The 14,921-nt window shown below is 45.4% G+C and overlaps 1 protein-coding gene and 2 long non-coding RNA genes across 3 annotated transcripts; 1 reads left to right on the top strand and 2 right to left on the bottom strand.

Moving 5' to 3' along the window:
- Window positions 1-1,098: 1,098 nt before the first annotated feature.
- SOD1 (superoxide dismutase 1) lies at window positions 1,099-5,884 on the bottom strand. The gene is made up of 5 exons (XM_085241847.1): window positions 5,719-5,884; window positions 5,153-5,246; window positions 4,598-4,667; window positions 2,315-2,429; window positions 1,099-1,667 (listed from the first exon to the last, which is right to left on the bottom strand). The coding sequence occupies exons 1-5, from the start codon at window positions 5,791-5,793 to the stop codon at window positions 1,557-1,559; spliced, it is 465 nt and encodes a 154-aa protein (XP_085097973.1). The 5' UTR covers window positions 5,794-5,884; the 3' UTR covers window positions 1,099-1,556.
- An 81-nt stretch (window positions 5,885-5,965) lies between these two features.
- LOC104914158 (uncharacterized) lies at window positions 5,966-14,226 on the top strand. The gene is made up of 4 exons (XR_795845.3): window positions 5,966-7,106; window positions 9,822-10,228; window positions 10,663-10,782; window positions 11,686-14,226. It is a non-coding gene; the product is annotated as an uncharacterized LOC104914158 (long non-coding RNA).
- Window positions 9,324-10,017, bottom strand: LOC116217422 (uncharacterized). The gene is made up of 2 exons (XR_004161944.2): window positions 9,905-10,017; window positions 9,324-9,782 (listed from the first exon to the last, which is right to left on the bottom strand). It is a non-coding gene; the product is annotated as an uncharacterized LOC116217422 (long non-coding RNA).
- Window positions 14,227-14,921: the final 695 nt, after the last annotated feature.

Genomic DNA, 14,921 nt, shown 5'->3' with positions numbered 1-14,921 from the left:
GCAGTGTCCAGCATTGAGTGTGGCTGAGCAGTGGAGCTGTCAGAGCTTTCATCCTGTGCTGCTCACCCTGTTGTTGTCATGCACCTGCTGCTTTCCCCCCACTGAGGGAATAGCAAGACAACATAGCCATCCTCTAAGCTTCTAAACATAAGGAGGTTGTGGTGGTATCATGCATTTTCAAAGTGTTCTGAGATCCTCAACACCTAAGAAGCAGCTTAGTGAGAGCACAGGCCAATCCACCAGAAGAGGTACAGGTGGGTAGAGGCTGTATACACATTTGTTTGCCACCTGTAATGAATGCAAGTTCAGTGTTTTTACAGTCTTCTTGCTATTCTGAAAGCCATTCCATTTGTAACATGCTACACTGGAATCTGGGTGTCACTGGAAGTACAACCACCTACTTCCATGATTATCACTTATGTACAAGACAAAAGGAATGTTGATACAAGTCTTCATTAAAATTCATAATTTTCTCTATTAAAAGACTTGGAAATCCGTGTCTACAAGGTACAAGCAAAAGCTGGAGCAATCTCAGTGATTACACCACTGATAAGACTTGAGGAACCTGAATGCAGAACTCCTGCCTCTGTGCATGCATTTTATTCCAGGCTTTCTCCCTATTAGAAACCTCTGTAGAGCTTGAAGATGTCCTCACCAATGCATCCAGGCTGCCACTGAACGCCAACCCCAAATTCTCACCACAAGGAGGTTTCTGCATCTGCCCACAGGAACCCAGCCCCTACTCCGAGGCCACACAAGAATGCATGCTGCAAACAGACCACCTTGCACACTTCAGGCTCCCCCCCACTACTTCAGCATCAGACTTCTGTCACCCAACACGTGTCACATTTTACAGCAAGAGGACATTTCTGTAAGACAGCATACAGGCACTGGCTGGGATACAGAGTGGGTATCAGGTTATTAATACAGGATGTGGAACACTTAGAGGGATGCACTGACAGAGCAAGGCAGCAGTTCCATGGTTGCTGCCTCAATGCAACTTGTTGGATGCTATCAGTGTCTTGCAAACTACTGACATGAAGTCCAAGCCTTACAAAATCAGCTGGTAGAGTTTTAATAGACTGCAAGACCAACATATGTTTTGCCCAGCAAGTTTATTACCCAAGTTTGAAACATACAGTGCTGCAAACTGCCTACTGCTATTTGGCGAGTAGCCTTGCTAGAGCTCTTAAGACTCCTCATCTTCTAAATCCCGTAATATAGGAGCAGCTTTGGTGTTCAGCATGTGATCCCTGCCAACCATCTTCCATTACACAGAACAGGAGTTTCAGTTAGCGAAGACTGCACTTCAAATGGTTACAGCAGATGCTTTAGCAGAAGACTACAGAGATTTTTCCATTAGTAACACTTTAATTGCAATATACATAATACAAAATTATGTCAGTATTCACCAGTTAAACTGATACTCAAGAACGCAAAGTAGTAATGAGATTAAGTGATAAATCTTTTGCTTGCACAAAGAAGAGCAAGTACAGCAATCACAATGAAATACAGCTCATTTCCCACTGCCATCTTAAACATCTCAGGTACAACAGTTAGCACTTGGCTATCCCAATTACACCACAAGCTAAACGAGGTCCAGCATTTCCAGTTAGTTTGCTCTCATTATCTCCCCCTCTACCCAGGTCATCACTTTTTGCATGGACCTAGAAGAGAATTGAAGATACCTTAATTCATGTTAGTGCATTTGTCATTACACACATACTAGCAGTGACCGCCAGCTACCAGCGAGGCCTTACAGCACAAAAAAGCACTTACCCATTTTGTAATGCTGAATGCCAAGCTGGTGCACATGCTAAGAATTTAGGACTAGACTTGCCCATAAAGACGCATCACCTTCAGTTGTATTTGTTTGAACTGGAAGTCACCAGAATCCCAAATTTCAGAAAGTTATCGCTACTCCAAGAGCAAACTCAGACTTCCAGTTCACCCTCAGAGCACACTGCACTGAAGATGCAGCATCCCAGCCACTGCATTACATGTTATATTACACAACTCCCTGCTACTTGACTGTCAGAGCAGCACACACTCTTGTCCCCAGCTTAAGAGCCCGCTGCCATGCATTCTACATACCTGTGCCAGACTACAGGTTCCCTACTCAGCTCAGCTTGCTTTAATCACACACAGCCAGAGGCAAACTCAAAATTATCCTCAACAAGGACAGCAGAAAATTAAGATCTCATAATAATGAACTGTCACCACATCAAAAACCCCACGCTAAAACTTGCGTATCAAACAGCAAGAACTAACTCACTGCTCTTTAAAGCCCCTAGGTTGGTATCAAGGCACTTACCACCATGGTACGGCCAATGATGCAGTGTGGTCCAGTAAGAGAAATGACAGGATCTTCTATTTCTACTTCTGCCACTCCTCCCTTAGCAGTCACATTGCCAAGGTCACCCACGTGCCTGAACAGAGAAGCACAGAAACTCAGAGAGTCTGGTTAAACTGAAAGTCCTGACAGACGGCCTGCACAACACAATGCCCAGTTAAGTACTCAAGTACTCCACCACCTCATTTCACACAGCACACACACACACCCATCTACCCCCCCAGCCATGGATTTTAACTCCTTCAGTTCAAGACATGATTAAAATCCAATCCAAGGTCGTTCTGCAAGTTCCAATTCGAGTTCTAAGGCTAACCCACTTGTGGGAAAGGAGTGTCGTTATCACCTAGCAAGCTAAGCAAACAGTGCACAACTCTTAAGAGCCAGCAATTCCTTCATGCTGATGGAGCCTATTTCTCTCTGCTCAGAAGGAAAATCTTAAACTAATGTCTTAACCTTTCCTGTACATACAAGGCATGACATAAGCACTACTACTATACTTTTACTGTATACAACAAAGCAGCTATTCCACAAAATGCTGCTGGCTTCAGGCTTAAACAGGATTAGTAAAAGCAGTTTGACAAGGGATAGGTCAAAGGGGATACATGAAATGCTGGCTAAGTTCTAATCAGCATAGAAATAACTGTTCAAATCTGCCTGGCATTCCCCTATGTTGACATTACACACTACTACAGTTTAGGTGGGCGTTCTCCACTAGTAGAACTCCCTTAAGAATTAATCCTCACTCAGCTCAGTATTTGCAGAACATTTGGACACACTGGAGTTCTGTTCCCTACTCAACTACCCCAAACAAACCATTCATTTGAAGCTGATGGAACTTCAAACACTAATTTGTTCCTCAAACTGTCCATGCTCACAGAGCGACCAGCTCTGCTAGCTAACTGCCAACTACCTGCTTCCTAAGAGTGCTGATTTCATATTTTTAGCTCAGTCCTAGAGAATAAGGACAAGGGCAATTTTCCCTTTAAGAGTTTGCTTGATTTAAGCTACCAGGAAATTCTAGTACAACTGGCTTCAACTGTAGCCTTACGGCACAGCATAGTTCTCAGTACCTCCACAGAGAACCCCCAGCCTATAGCTGCTTGAGCAGGCAGGTTACATCAGAAGCAAGAGAATCAATAGAAGCCACAAAGCTCATGTAACTGTGACCTTTAGCATTACAGTGCCTGACTGCCTGGGAAGCTCTTCAGCCACCATTTCACACTGCTTTCATCCAGACAGCTCTCACCCAACGTACTTCATCTGGCAAGCAACTGATCACTCCAAAAGATACCGATCAATAATAGAAGCTGTAGGTACAAAGTACTTAAAAACTTGACCAACACTGTCAGATTAGTCACAATACTTGACCAGAACCTACTTCTCCAAGATCAACCCACCTTTTAGACTTGCACAATCTTTTAGACTGAAGGCCAGCATGATAGCAGCACCTTCCCAGTCTGGAACCCAGCGAGCGTATTACTGAAATCAGCTGCTCAGCAGTGTGCTCAGACACTACATAGATACCTCAGACATGAAAGGGTCCCCCCCAAAGATAGCTGGGCCATTTAACTACTCCCCAGGAAGAATTCAGTCAGCTTCCACTGACAGAGGACTTTCAGGCAAGGACAGGGCATTCGGTACAGACAGACCAGTACTTACACCTGGCACACAACCCCTACAGAATATATCCCATAGGCAGCACAGTACCTAAGGCAAGAGGTTAAGAAAAACCCAGCACACCAAATGAATAGCCGCTGCACCAGGCACACAGCTTTGTACACATCTTGCAGTCTCTCCTAAGTCCCAGTGAGGATCCTCACAGGCCGTATGACAAACCTACACACAGCTTAACACATGACAGTTTAGGGCCTCTGCTGTCAATAGCTAGCTCCAAAAGAGAAGCAAGGCACCACTAGAGGATTAGTACACAGCCCTCCTTCCCATTCTCACTTACCTCCTAATGAACATTCACTAACAGCCCATACTTATTTCCTCTTCTCCCTAGGCTATGTTAAGACCACTGTGCTGAAGACTACGTTTTGCACGTGCTCTTGAAGCCAGGGTGCCTGAAGCACTGCTGTATGATTGCCAAGTACCTTGCTAACCAACCTCCAAAGTTCCTGCTGAAATTACTGGTTTTCTTCTATCACTACCCTAGCAATTAGGCAGCAGCCTCTCAAGCTGAAAGCTGAGCTTACAGAGCTGCTGCACTGTGTAGCATTAGATCAGGCCCGTTAAACTCACCTATCTGCATCTTTTGGTCCACCGTGCTGCTTGCCTTCAGGATTGAAGTGAGCACCTGCACTGGTACACCCTGAAAAAGAACAACCACCAAAAGTAGATTCGCTGCAGTAAGCAGTTAAAGTTGGTGCTTATACCGTCCATGATCTTAGTCCACCTACAGCGTGAGAAAGTTAAAAATCATTAATGATAAAACAGCTACTCTCCAGCTAGACCTATAAATATACAAACATTACTCCAAGTTCAACAAATCCAGATGAGTCATTCAAGAACGCTCTTTGTCAGATAAAAAAGACTTCCTATTTCTTAACACCAGGTTAAAAACTGGGTCAAAAAAGTATTTAGGCCAGTGCTTGATATACCAGACCTTGAACAGTAGGCTAAACGTGTTCAAAGAATATTATGAAAATAATTCCTTAGGAATCATAGTTTCTTAGAACAGATGTGCAGTCATAAAACATACGTATGCTGAAGACGGTTGCTGCTGTGACACTAGAAGCAGCTCTTTAAAGCTGATCATACTGCAGCTGTAAGCAGAAGCTTGGACGGGCATCTTACCATTTGTGTTGTCACCAAATTCATGGACATGGAAGCCATGATCTCCATCAGACAAGCCAGTAATTTTTCCAGTAACCTTTACCGGTCCACTACCCTGTAACACAAAGTGCTGGTTACTACCGATGTGATTGCAGCATCAAAGAGCCTCATTACAAGAGAAGCTTCCAGGTCAATAAAAATTCAGCTACCAATGCAGAATCACCTGAGCTGGAAGCGAGCCCCAAGAACTCTACCCAAACATCAGAATATATGTCTGAGAGTTGCCCACCAAAGTCTCCTTGAACTCCAGCACTGGGGGCCGTGCCCACAGCCCTGTGCAGCCCGTCCCACGCCCACCGCCTTCTGACGCAGATTCTTTCCCTCACCCCCAGCCGCCCCAACCGAGGCTCTCCCACCCCTCCCCGCAGACACGAGGCACGCCCCGCCCCACCGACCCGCGGACGCAAGGCAGCAGCCCGGCCCCGCTTCCCCGACGCCCGCAGCCGCCCGCCTGCCCCGCGCCATGACTCAGCACCGCGGCCGGACAGCGTGCTGACAGAGCCCCGCCCGCCGCCGCCGGGCCTTGCCTGCTGCTGGAAGTGAATGACCCCCTCCACGGGACCGTCCCCCTTCATCACGCACACGGCCTTCAGCGTCGCCATGTTCCCGCAGCGGCCGGAGAGGGCGCGCAGTCACACACCCGCCTACGAGCGCCCAAGGGCTAACATGCCCGCCTCTCCCTCGGGGCTTATATAGCGCGGCCGTCAGCACTGCGGCCAATCACAGCGCGCTCTCTGGTCTTCTCGCGAAACTACAGTGCGAGGCTCTGTCAATCAAGAGGAACGGCGGGCGTTGCTGAGGGAGAGCCAATCAGCGGCGCCGTCTCCTGGGCCAATGGGCAAGCGAGCCGCCTCCAACCATCGGGCGCGCGCGGGGGTGTGGTTGTAGCGGCGGTTGTGTAACCGCTGTGCTCCGTAGTTGTTGTGCTGTGGTATGGCGTGTTTTGTGCTATGGCCGTTACCTCTGTCGGTTGTTTATCTCAGATTCCTCTGTTGGGTGCCTGAAGGGACTGTGGTGGGGAGACCTCGTTGTGACCTTCCAACACTTGAAGGGAGCCTATAAACAGAAGGGGGAGCGACTGTTTATGAGGGTGGATAGTGATAGGACGAGGGGGAATGGTTTAACACTGAGACAGGGGAGATCTACGTTAGATACCAGGAGGAATTTTTTCACTCAGAGGGTGGTGATGCACTGGAACAGGTTGCCCAAGGAGGCTGTGGATGCCCCATCCCTGGAGGCATTCAAGGCCAGGCTGGATGTGGCTCTGGGCAGCCTGGTCTGCTGGTTGGTGACCCTGCACACAGCAGGGGGGTTGAAACTGGATGATCATTGTGGTCCTTTTCAACCCAGGCCATTCTATGAATGTGGGAGAAGTTGTGATGAAAGAAGGCTTGTGGGTTGAGATAAGGACGAGGGGAGAACTCGCCAGTTACACTCGAGCAAAGCACACTCAGTGTAGGGAGACTCATGTTATTTGTGGTCTACTGATAACAGGCTTGAGCAGTGAGAACTAAAAGCAAGTATTATTATGTATACTGTATTTATTATCTTTCATTCCAATATCATACTTAGTGAATTACTCTTCTCCCTTAACTCATTGCTGCTGTTTTGTTTTCAGGCCCATCTCCCTGCCTTTCCCCTTTTTCCCCTTTCCCCTCTCCTAGAGCAAGGATCCACGGGTCCCCTTGCCCCGTTAGTCATGGAACTGAACCCAAAACCACTGACACAACAACAAAAAAATACAGAGAAGAAAATACATGGAGAGTTTTTCTCTGAGAGACAGAAATGCTTGCTTAATCCTGGAAAGAATCCTGGACCGCTTCCTATCTGGGAAGCATCTTGGCATCATGAGTGGTTCAGCTCCCTGGAGTTTGTTCTTGATGCTCCTGGAGAGTGGAGGCTCTGCAAATTAGCGGTGAGCAAACGAGTTTGTGTGCATGGCACAACATCCTGAATGCCTGCTAGATCAAAAAGAAAGATGTCAGTGCCCGCAGGACACGTGTAATTTGTTTTCTTTTTTATGATTTGTAAACATGGTAGGATAGCAGTGTCTCAATTTATTTTCTGTCATCCATAATGTCTTGTATCATTATCTGTTTTTTTGTTTTGTTTTTTTTTTTTTTCCAATGCCCTTTCATTAAGGGGGACATCTTGAGTGCTGTGCTGTAGTACTTTCCCTTATTTTTAGGCCAGTCTCCAAATCCAACTCTTTTTACCAGATAGGTTTATTCCTTCCTTTCTGGAGTTAAGTTTTCAAGTACTGCTCACCTTCATATCTCCACTTATCTATATTATCTATATATATCTACATATCCACATCTGTGAATATAGAATCATAATCACAGAATGGTTTGGGTTGGAAGGGAGCTCAGAGCCCATGCTGCCCCAACCTCTGCCTTAGGCAGGGCTGGCCCCCACCAGCTCAGCTGCCCAGGGCTCCTCCAACCTGGCCTTGAATGCCTTCAGGGATGGGGCACCACAGCTTCTCTGAGCAGCTGTGCCAGTGCCTCACCGCCTTCTCAGCAAGAAATTTCCCCAACATTTAATCTAAATCTCCCTTCTTTCAGTTTAAAACTGTTCCCATTTATCCTGTCACTAACAACCTATGTAAAAGATTGATTTCCCTCCTGCTTATAAGCTCCCTTTAGGCACTGAAAGTTGGCAATGAGGTCTCCTTGGAGCCTTCTGTTCTCCAGGCTGAGCAAGCCTTTCTTTGTAGGACAAACGGATGGCAAAGAACCACACGTGATAGGCCTCTTAATATGTTAAGTAAATTGATTCTAGGAAGTTATTTCAGAGATCACATAAGGCATCAGTAACAAACACTTACATGTGGAAAAAGCCTGAGCTCTGAGATACCTCATGACTAAGTTAAACAGAAGGCAGCTACCAAGGATACTAGGAGACAGCATGGTGAACAGATCAACAGTGGAAGGCTAAAGAAGAGAGGCAGATTTAGAGAGCTAATGAACAAGAGTTTGTGTGGCACATACAGAAATAGATCAGTAATCTTATCTAGGTCATGGCCTCACCTTTTGGAGTGTTTTCTGTTACTCTTTTCTTTCACTAGTGCAATAGAAATAAAATAGTATTATCTTACAGGTGTGCTCTTTCTCAGGAGTCTTATACAAGAAGATTTTTTGTTTTTGCTTTCTCCCTCATGCTTGCTTGTAACTTTATTACATCTCACTGTTAGGGAAGAGATTTTGTGGGGGAAAAAACAAAACCACAAAGAAGCTGAACAGAGTGCTTCGTAGCAGTAACTTATTTTACTGTTTGACATATCAGTGCCAAAGGAGAAAACAAGTGCAATGCTAACCTTTGATAGCACAAACTGCAGTACGATCTGCAAGATCTGGCAATGTGAGAAAGAGTGTGTTATTTCTTACAACTCTTTGTTTGCCAACTCCCTTTGCCCCGTGACATAGTTTTATTGTCCTGGCTTGGAAGAAGTCCAGACCTTGGGCCTGGATGCATTTTTATAGATAGGTAAAATGGTGATAGTGAGAGCTGACTTGGAGCTCAGGGCAGGTGAAGAAAGTATGAGGGATGGACTTAAGGCTGGGCAGACACATGGCTTTGCCTACTGACACCATTCTGCAGTTATCTGCAAGGCACGTCTGTTCTAGCAGGAAATTGAAGCAGTGATGATCAAAAAGGTTGCTCATGCTGCATAATGGGAGACATTATTTCTGAGGGGCTAGGATCCAAGGGAATCTTGGTTATTTCCTAATTTGCTTGCTTAAATGACAAATTAATTAATTGTTGTGTAATGTAAGTTAATAGAAGTCTAATCTACATAGGAACTCATCAACTTCTATGCAAAATGTGCACAGAAACAAAAAATCCCAAGCCCTTATGTACTGTACCAATATGTCATATATTGAGAGTAAGGCCCTTCCAACAGATTAACATGCATTCTGATCAGGATTTTACATGGATTAGAAAATTAGAGGCATTTTTAGGGTTGAAATTCCCGTGGCAGCCATACCTCTGTGCAAACGTAGTATTTTTACTTGGGGTGACTCTCATGGAGAAATGCAGAGAGCAACTAACATTGTAATCATCGGTATCACTGCAGATCTCCTGAGCATAGGTGCTCACCCATCGTGATCACTGTCCATGAATCTGGTTTTGTTTTTTTTTAATGTTTATTTACTTATATTAAGAAAAACAAATAGAAACAGTATGAATTTTGATGAATGATCCTATCTGTAGGCCGGTAAGGACCCTGAATATGTGTATGTGAAGGGAAGACTGCAGGTGAGCTAAGTATGGGTGTGCCCACCCCAGCATGCAGGAGAGCAGACAGCTGTCTCTTCTCTGCAACCTCTGGCTCTGAAGGTGAAGAATGCCAGCGGGGCTGGGTCAGTGTTCCTTCCTCCTGTTCCTGGAGCAGCTCTTTGGTTCTTCTTATCTCATTCTTCCCGCTCTGCAAAGATGATGAGCAGTGGTTTCCCAGTGCTATAATGGGCAGGTTGCATGGTCTTTTCATTTAAAGGCTCTCTGTGGAAAGTGGAAGCTGCATTTCCAGTGTTGGTGTGACCTTGTGCTGTGGCACCAGTGAGGATTTGCAACATTTGGCAGTAACCTAGTGAACAGAGAGCACAAGATACATCTTTCTTTGCAGGCTTACTCAGAAAGGAGAGCGCTGTACTGCATCTGGATTGTTATTCTGCACTGTGAAAGGTCTGGAAAAAGCTTGTGACTCACCGTTTGTTCTCCCTTGAGATCCCATGGCCTAGATGCTGGAATCTCCTCTCTAATGTGTGCTTTGTCACCGCGTTCAGCACTGACGTCTTAACGCCATCTGAGAGATTTTGAGACACCCCCTCTGGCCTCTAACTGCTCCTGAAAGGGTCCTGGAGCTGCTGTTCCCTACCGTTAAGGTTACTCCACTGCATCTCAAAAAGCACTGAACACCAAAGTCCAAGCCTTTGCCTTGTCCTGAGGAAGACGTCATGTGTCATTCAAGACTTTCCATTTGCTTACGTGTGGGTAATGACACTTCCCTGCCTCTAAGGGACTCTGGGAGAGGTAATTAAGTCAGTTAGTGTTTGTAGAGCATTTTGAAGTTGACAAGTGCAATTATTAAAAGTTATTTCACTAGAAACTTTGTGATGGTGGCTCCCTAGTGAAAAGCCTGCCAATTAAGGGGTGGTTGTGCTGATAACCGTAACATTTGTGTAATTAAAGTAGTGCCAGCCTGGAAATCCTTTAAATGGAGCGTACAAGATTAAAAATAACACTTGCTTTCAATGGCTGAACTGAGGTAATCTGCTGTAGTCTCTGACCTTCCATTGCTATAGAAGCTGAGCAACTCTGAAACACGAGACTCAGAGGAGAGGTTGTGTAAGAGCTGATGAAGACCTTTGTACCCAGTGCAGTGCTTGTCGCTGCAAATCGCTGCAGCCATTCACTGCTTCTATTCAAGATCTGTCTGCTGATGCATTGTTTGTTTATTTTTTCAGGGCAGAAAGCTGAGTGCAGGCAAGATGGAGGGCTGTTGCTGGGGTTGCCGCAGCAAAATGAGGTTTGCTGCTCTCACAGGAACGCGTTGGCACGGCCAACGTTGGGCAGAGCAAAGTCCGGTGAGTCCTTCACCCTGGTTATGGCAAACAGCCGTGCCTCCAGCTCTCCCTCCTCATGAGCTCCTGCATCATGGCCTGCACTAATTGGGCCTCTGTGTGGAAGCCGTGCCTTTTTGTACATTACATCATATAACCAGAATGGTTTTGTAAGGATTTCTTTTAAAGCACAGAAAAAGAAATGCCTAATCGTATATTTGTAGCTAGGAGTTTCTCTGTGAAGCACTTGTAGTTGTAATTAAACTTTTAATTTGACTTGATACGAAGTTGATTTTCAATCCTGACCCAGATGAGCATATCCTAGAAGTAGCTTCCCAAGCAGTTTCATACGGATGTACTTTTCAGTGCTTCCTGATGGAAACTGTTTGGCACTCTCTTTAATATTTACATTTTAATTACACAACAGGTGTCTGTACCAAAGAATGGAGGTTTTTATTTATTTCTTTATTTTGCTTAACTCATCTGTGCTGGGTAATCATCTGATTCAGTACAAAAGCACAATGAAAACACTAATTAATATACAATTAGAACCTACCTAAATGCTGTGGGAGGGTAAATTATGACATTCTGCAGTGGGAAATCAAACTTGCCAAACGTGTTGGAATATATCTAGGCAGGTCTCCAAGATAACAAAGATGTGTTTGATTAGGAGCTGTATAGGCATGATTTATTCTCCCAGGACACAAGGTGATCTGGGAGTGACTGAGTTCCTTTACAAATTAGAAACACGACTCAGGGAGCATAGGTTCATGCGGCAGTCAGTGAAAAGAGACTCCTGGGTGCTATTTTAATACAAATAATGAATAAGTGGGAATACAGCTGCAAAGCCCATTAGCCAGGTATTGTAATGCAGTTGCTACACTACTGCATAATTAATATTTATGTGATCACCTTTGCATCCATTAGGATTTCTTTCCACAGATCAGTAAACATCTCCTGCCTGCCAAAAGCACAAAGTGCACCACAGGAAGAGGCCTGCAGACTTTGCACCCAGCACGTGTGAAGGGCGATCGTCGGCTCTCTGGGTTTGTATGATCCAGAATGCTTTCACAAAATGTGGCCAGAGCAGATATACAAGTTCCTGGCTGGGACTCAGGTATTACGACTGTTGGTTTTGGTGGACAGAAAAAGTCCCCTTCTGTTCATTTATAAGCTGTTTGAGACTTTGAAAAGCCAGCCCGTGGCTCTGTCCCAGGGCCAAGCCTCGTAGCTGTTCTGGAACAGGCTACAGCATCTGCTGAAACCCGTGCCTGTGTTGAACCGCATCCAGCGCTGTCAGCACACAGCACAGCGTGCTGCCATTGAGGACCTGCAGTGGGCACGTGGGCCTGGCGGGACGGTCCCTGTAAGCTTCCTGAGCTGGAGTGATTTCAGCCTCCTGGCATGCGGCCCACTGCATCACATGGCTCCAAAACACTCAGATACGCCAATGTGCCTGCGGCTGCAGAGGAAGAAGAGGCTGCTGCAGCCAGCTGCTGGAGATTAGCACCCGTTCCAAACTACATGCATAGTTAGTGCCTAATCCAGACCTGTCAGTAAGGTCTGGGCTAACATGCACATATTTAACAGCGGGGATTTCCGAGCCTGGATCACTCTGACTATAACCTGGCTAAGGAGTAATGCCACGTGCAATCATGCCATGAGGTCTGTGGGGCAGCAGCAGCCTTTGCTTATCATATGGAATGAGCTGTTCATTGTGGGCAGGTGCAATGCAGCCAGACATTTCCAGATCCAAATACTTACTATGAATATTCCCTGCAGCCTCAGCTGGACACAACAGGCATGCAGGATTTTCAGGTCTCATATTCCAATTGTGCCTGGCCCTGGGTTGCTGCTGGTGCCATGAGATGGTTTCAGCTTCTCTCTTTCAACCACCACCCTCCTTGCTTTCACTTCATTGCATGCCTCTACATGCTGAACTTCTCATCTGTGCCTGGGACATCAGGCAGCAGCCAGACTGTCCCAGTCAACCAAGCCAGAGCTCCTCATCCTTGTGATGCATGGAAAAATTGAAGTGCTTCCCATCTGAGAGTAGAAAATTTCCAGACCACCTTTTTGCTTGCTTTCCTTTCTCTGGAAGGAGGGCAAGATGTCCCCAGTGTGGGACAATCCACTGGTGACCCACTGTAAGTCCTTCACACAAACATGTTCTGGAGTTCAAGAAACATTTGGACAACACTCTCAGAAACACAGGTTGAATTTTGAGTGTTCCTGTGTGGAACCTGAGCTCGTTGGAGGAGCTGGGCTTGTTCAGTGATCTTTGTAGGATGTTTTCAGGACAAACATCGGTGCTGATACAATCAAGGGGAAAAAAATGCAATGTGAATGATTATAAAACCGTGCACGAGTTGGACATGGGAGTTGGTGCCTGTTTTGGTGAATTCAGAGCTTATTAGCAATGACAAATGTGCTGGCCACTGGATGGCATCATTGGTACAGGTTTTCTGTGACAGATTCTGCCTTTCACAATTACCATCAATAAAATACTTGACAATGTTTTCCTTTGCTAAAATAGCCAAAAATGTGTAATTTTCAAGAAAAAGAAGTGTACAGACCAGGAACGTTGGTTAGTTTATATAGAAACACGACTCTCTATGCCCTCTCATGGAAATGTTACTATCTTCATCCTTCTTTAAAAAGCCCAGAGGCAGGAGCAGAAATTTCAGCTGTGCCTCATGAACCAGCATACTCCTCACCAGCTTTTCTAAAATGGCCACAAGTCTCTGGAGGGGATCCCTGCACGTACCTGCTAGGCATTCAGATCTAGGGATTATGAGATGCTGAATGCCAGGTAAAGTTTTACATGCTTAATTCCCTGTTGGTGAATGTCAATGAAAAAAGGACCTAAAAGGAACATTTTGTAAAGATATTCCTTGCTCTATTAACAAGAACTGTTGTGGTAGAGTCCCCGTTGTCCTTATCCCTTTACCTAACTGACATGCTTATTGTTCAGTCCTGTCTGATATGGATTCCAAACTCAGCTCATCTGGGAAAAGTGGAGCTTGTTTAAGACCTAATTGCCTGTTGCATGTGTGCGATAACTTTAAGGTATGTGTATGAGGGGTCTGAGGAAGCAAATGGTACAAATGATGCCGGTTCATCCCCTGGATGAACTTAATTTGCCCTTTTCTAAGTAGGTTTGTAGTTTGGAAATCCTTGTGAGTCTTTGCCTATGTGACAATATAAACTGTGAAAAAAAAGTCTCCTTTCTTATCTCAAAATGTCTGGAGAGGATAGTTTTCTGAAAGAGAGAATATGCTGAAAACAGCGTGTTTGTAAGGAGATCAGAAAGCCTTCAAGTTAGTACAGAGGATCGCTCTCATTCCTGTGGGAATACAGAGATCTTTGTATGGCATCTTGTATCAGACTTAATAAAACAAGGGGCATAAGACTTGCTTGTGGGAAGAAAACCTCCATTAGAGAATATGGAAACAGCCTGTCATGTTCACATGGTCTGCCTGGGGAAAAAAGGATTTAAAACGGAATGGCACAGAGACACATAATGTCTCTGTCAGCATCTTCACTAAAGATGTCAGGATGCGATCTCTGGCCCTTTAGTGATGTGGGGACTGTGGCAGTTCCAAGAAACAGAATCCCCCTGCATGCATGAAGTAGTAATTTCAGTTCAGACAACACCTGGCTCCTCCAACAGCATTTCCTGATTGTACAGCTGCTAAACAATTCACCATCCTTCTGAAATGAAAATAAGCTGCTGAAGCACAGTCAAGTTAATCCTCTAACAGGACTTAGTAATGAGGAGGTGCACAGGTGATACCAGTCCTAACTAACACTGCAGTGGCCAGATCTCAGAAGGAGCATCCAAACTTTTGGCTTCACCCTGCTCTGCCAAATACTGCAAGAGCAGTGCTAATGGCTCGGCCGTATGCTCTATGCTTGGCAAAGAGCCAGCTTGTGCCTTCCACCTCCAGCACCCCAACTGTATTTTGTCTATGTATCTGGAAAATAAACGCCCATCACGGACAGACCATTTGCTGGAATTGGAGGGCAGAGTGGCTTATTACTCACATCAGCCAGGCAGAGTTGAGTTATGGATGACAGCTGAAGCAATTGTGTAATAGAAATAATGGGACTAATAAACACAAATCAATAGGCACAATCATTCAGTAAAACCTAACACCCCC

This window comes from Meleagris gallopavo, chromosome 1 (assembly GCF_905368555.1).
Source record: "Meleagris gallopavo chromosome 1, MGAL_WU_HG_1.1, whole genome shotgun sequence".
Classification (NCBI taxonomy): domain Eukaryota; kingdom Metazoa; phylum Chordata; class Aves; order Galliformes; family Phasianidae; genus Meleagris; species Meleagris gallopavo.
This window is presented reverse-complemented; position numbering and strand designations above follow the sequence as displayed.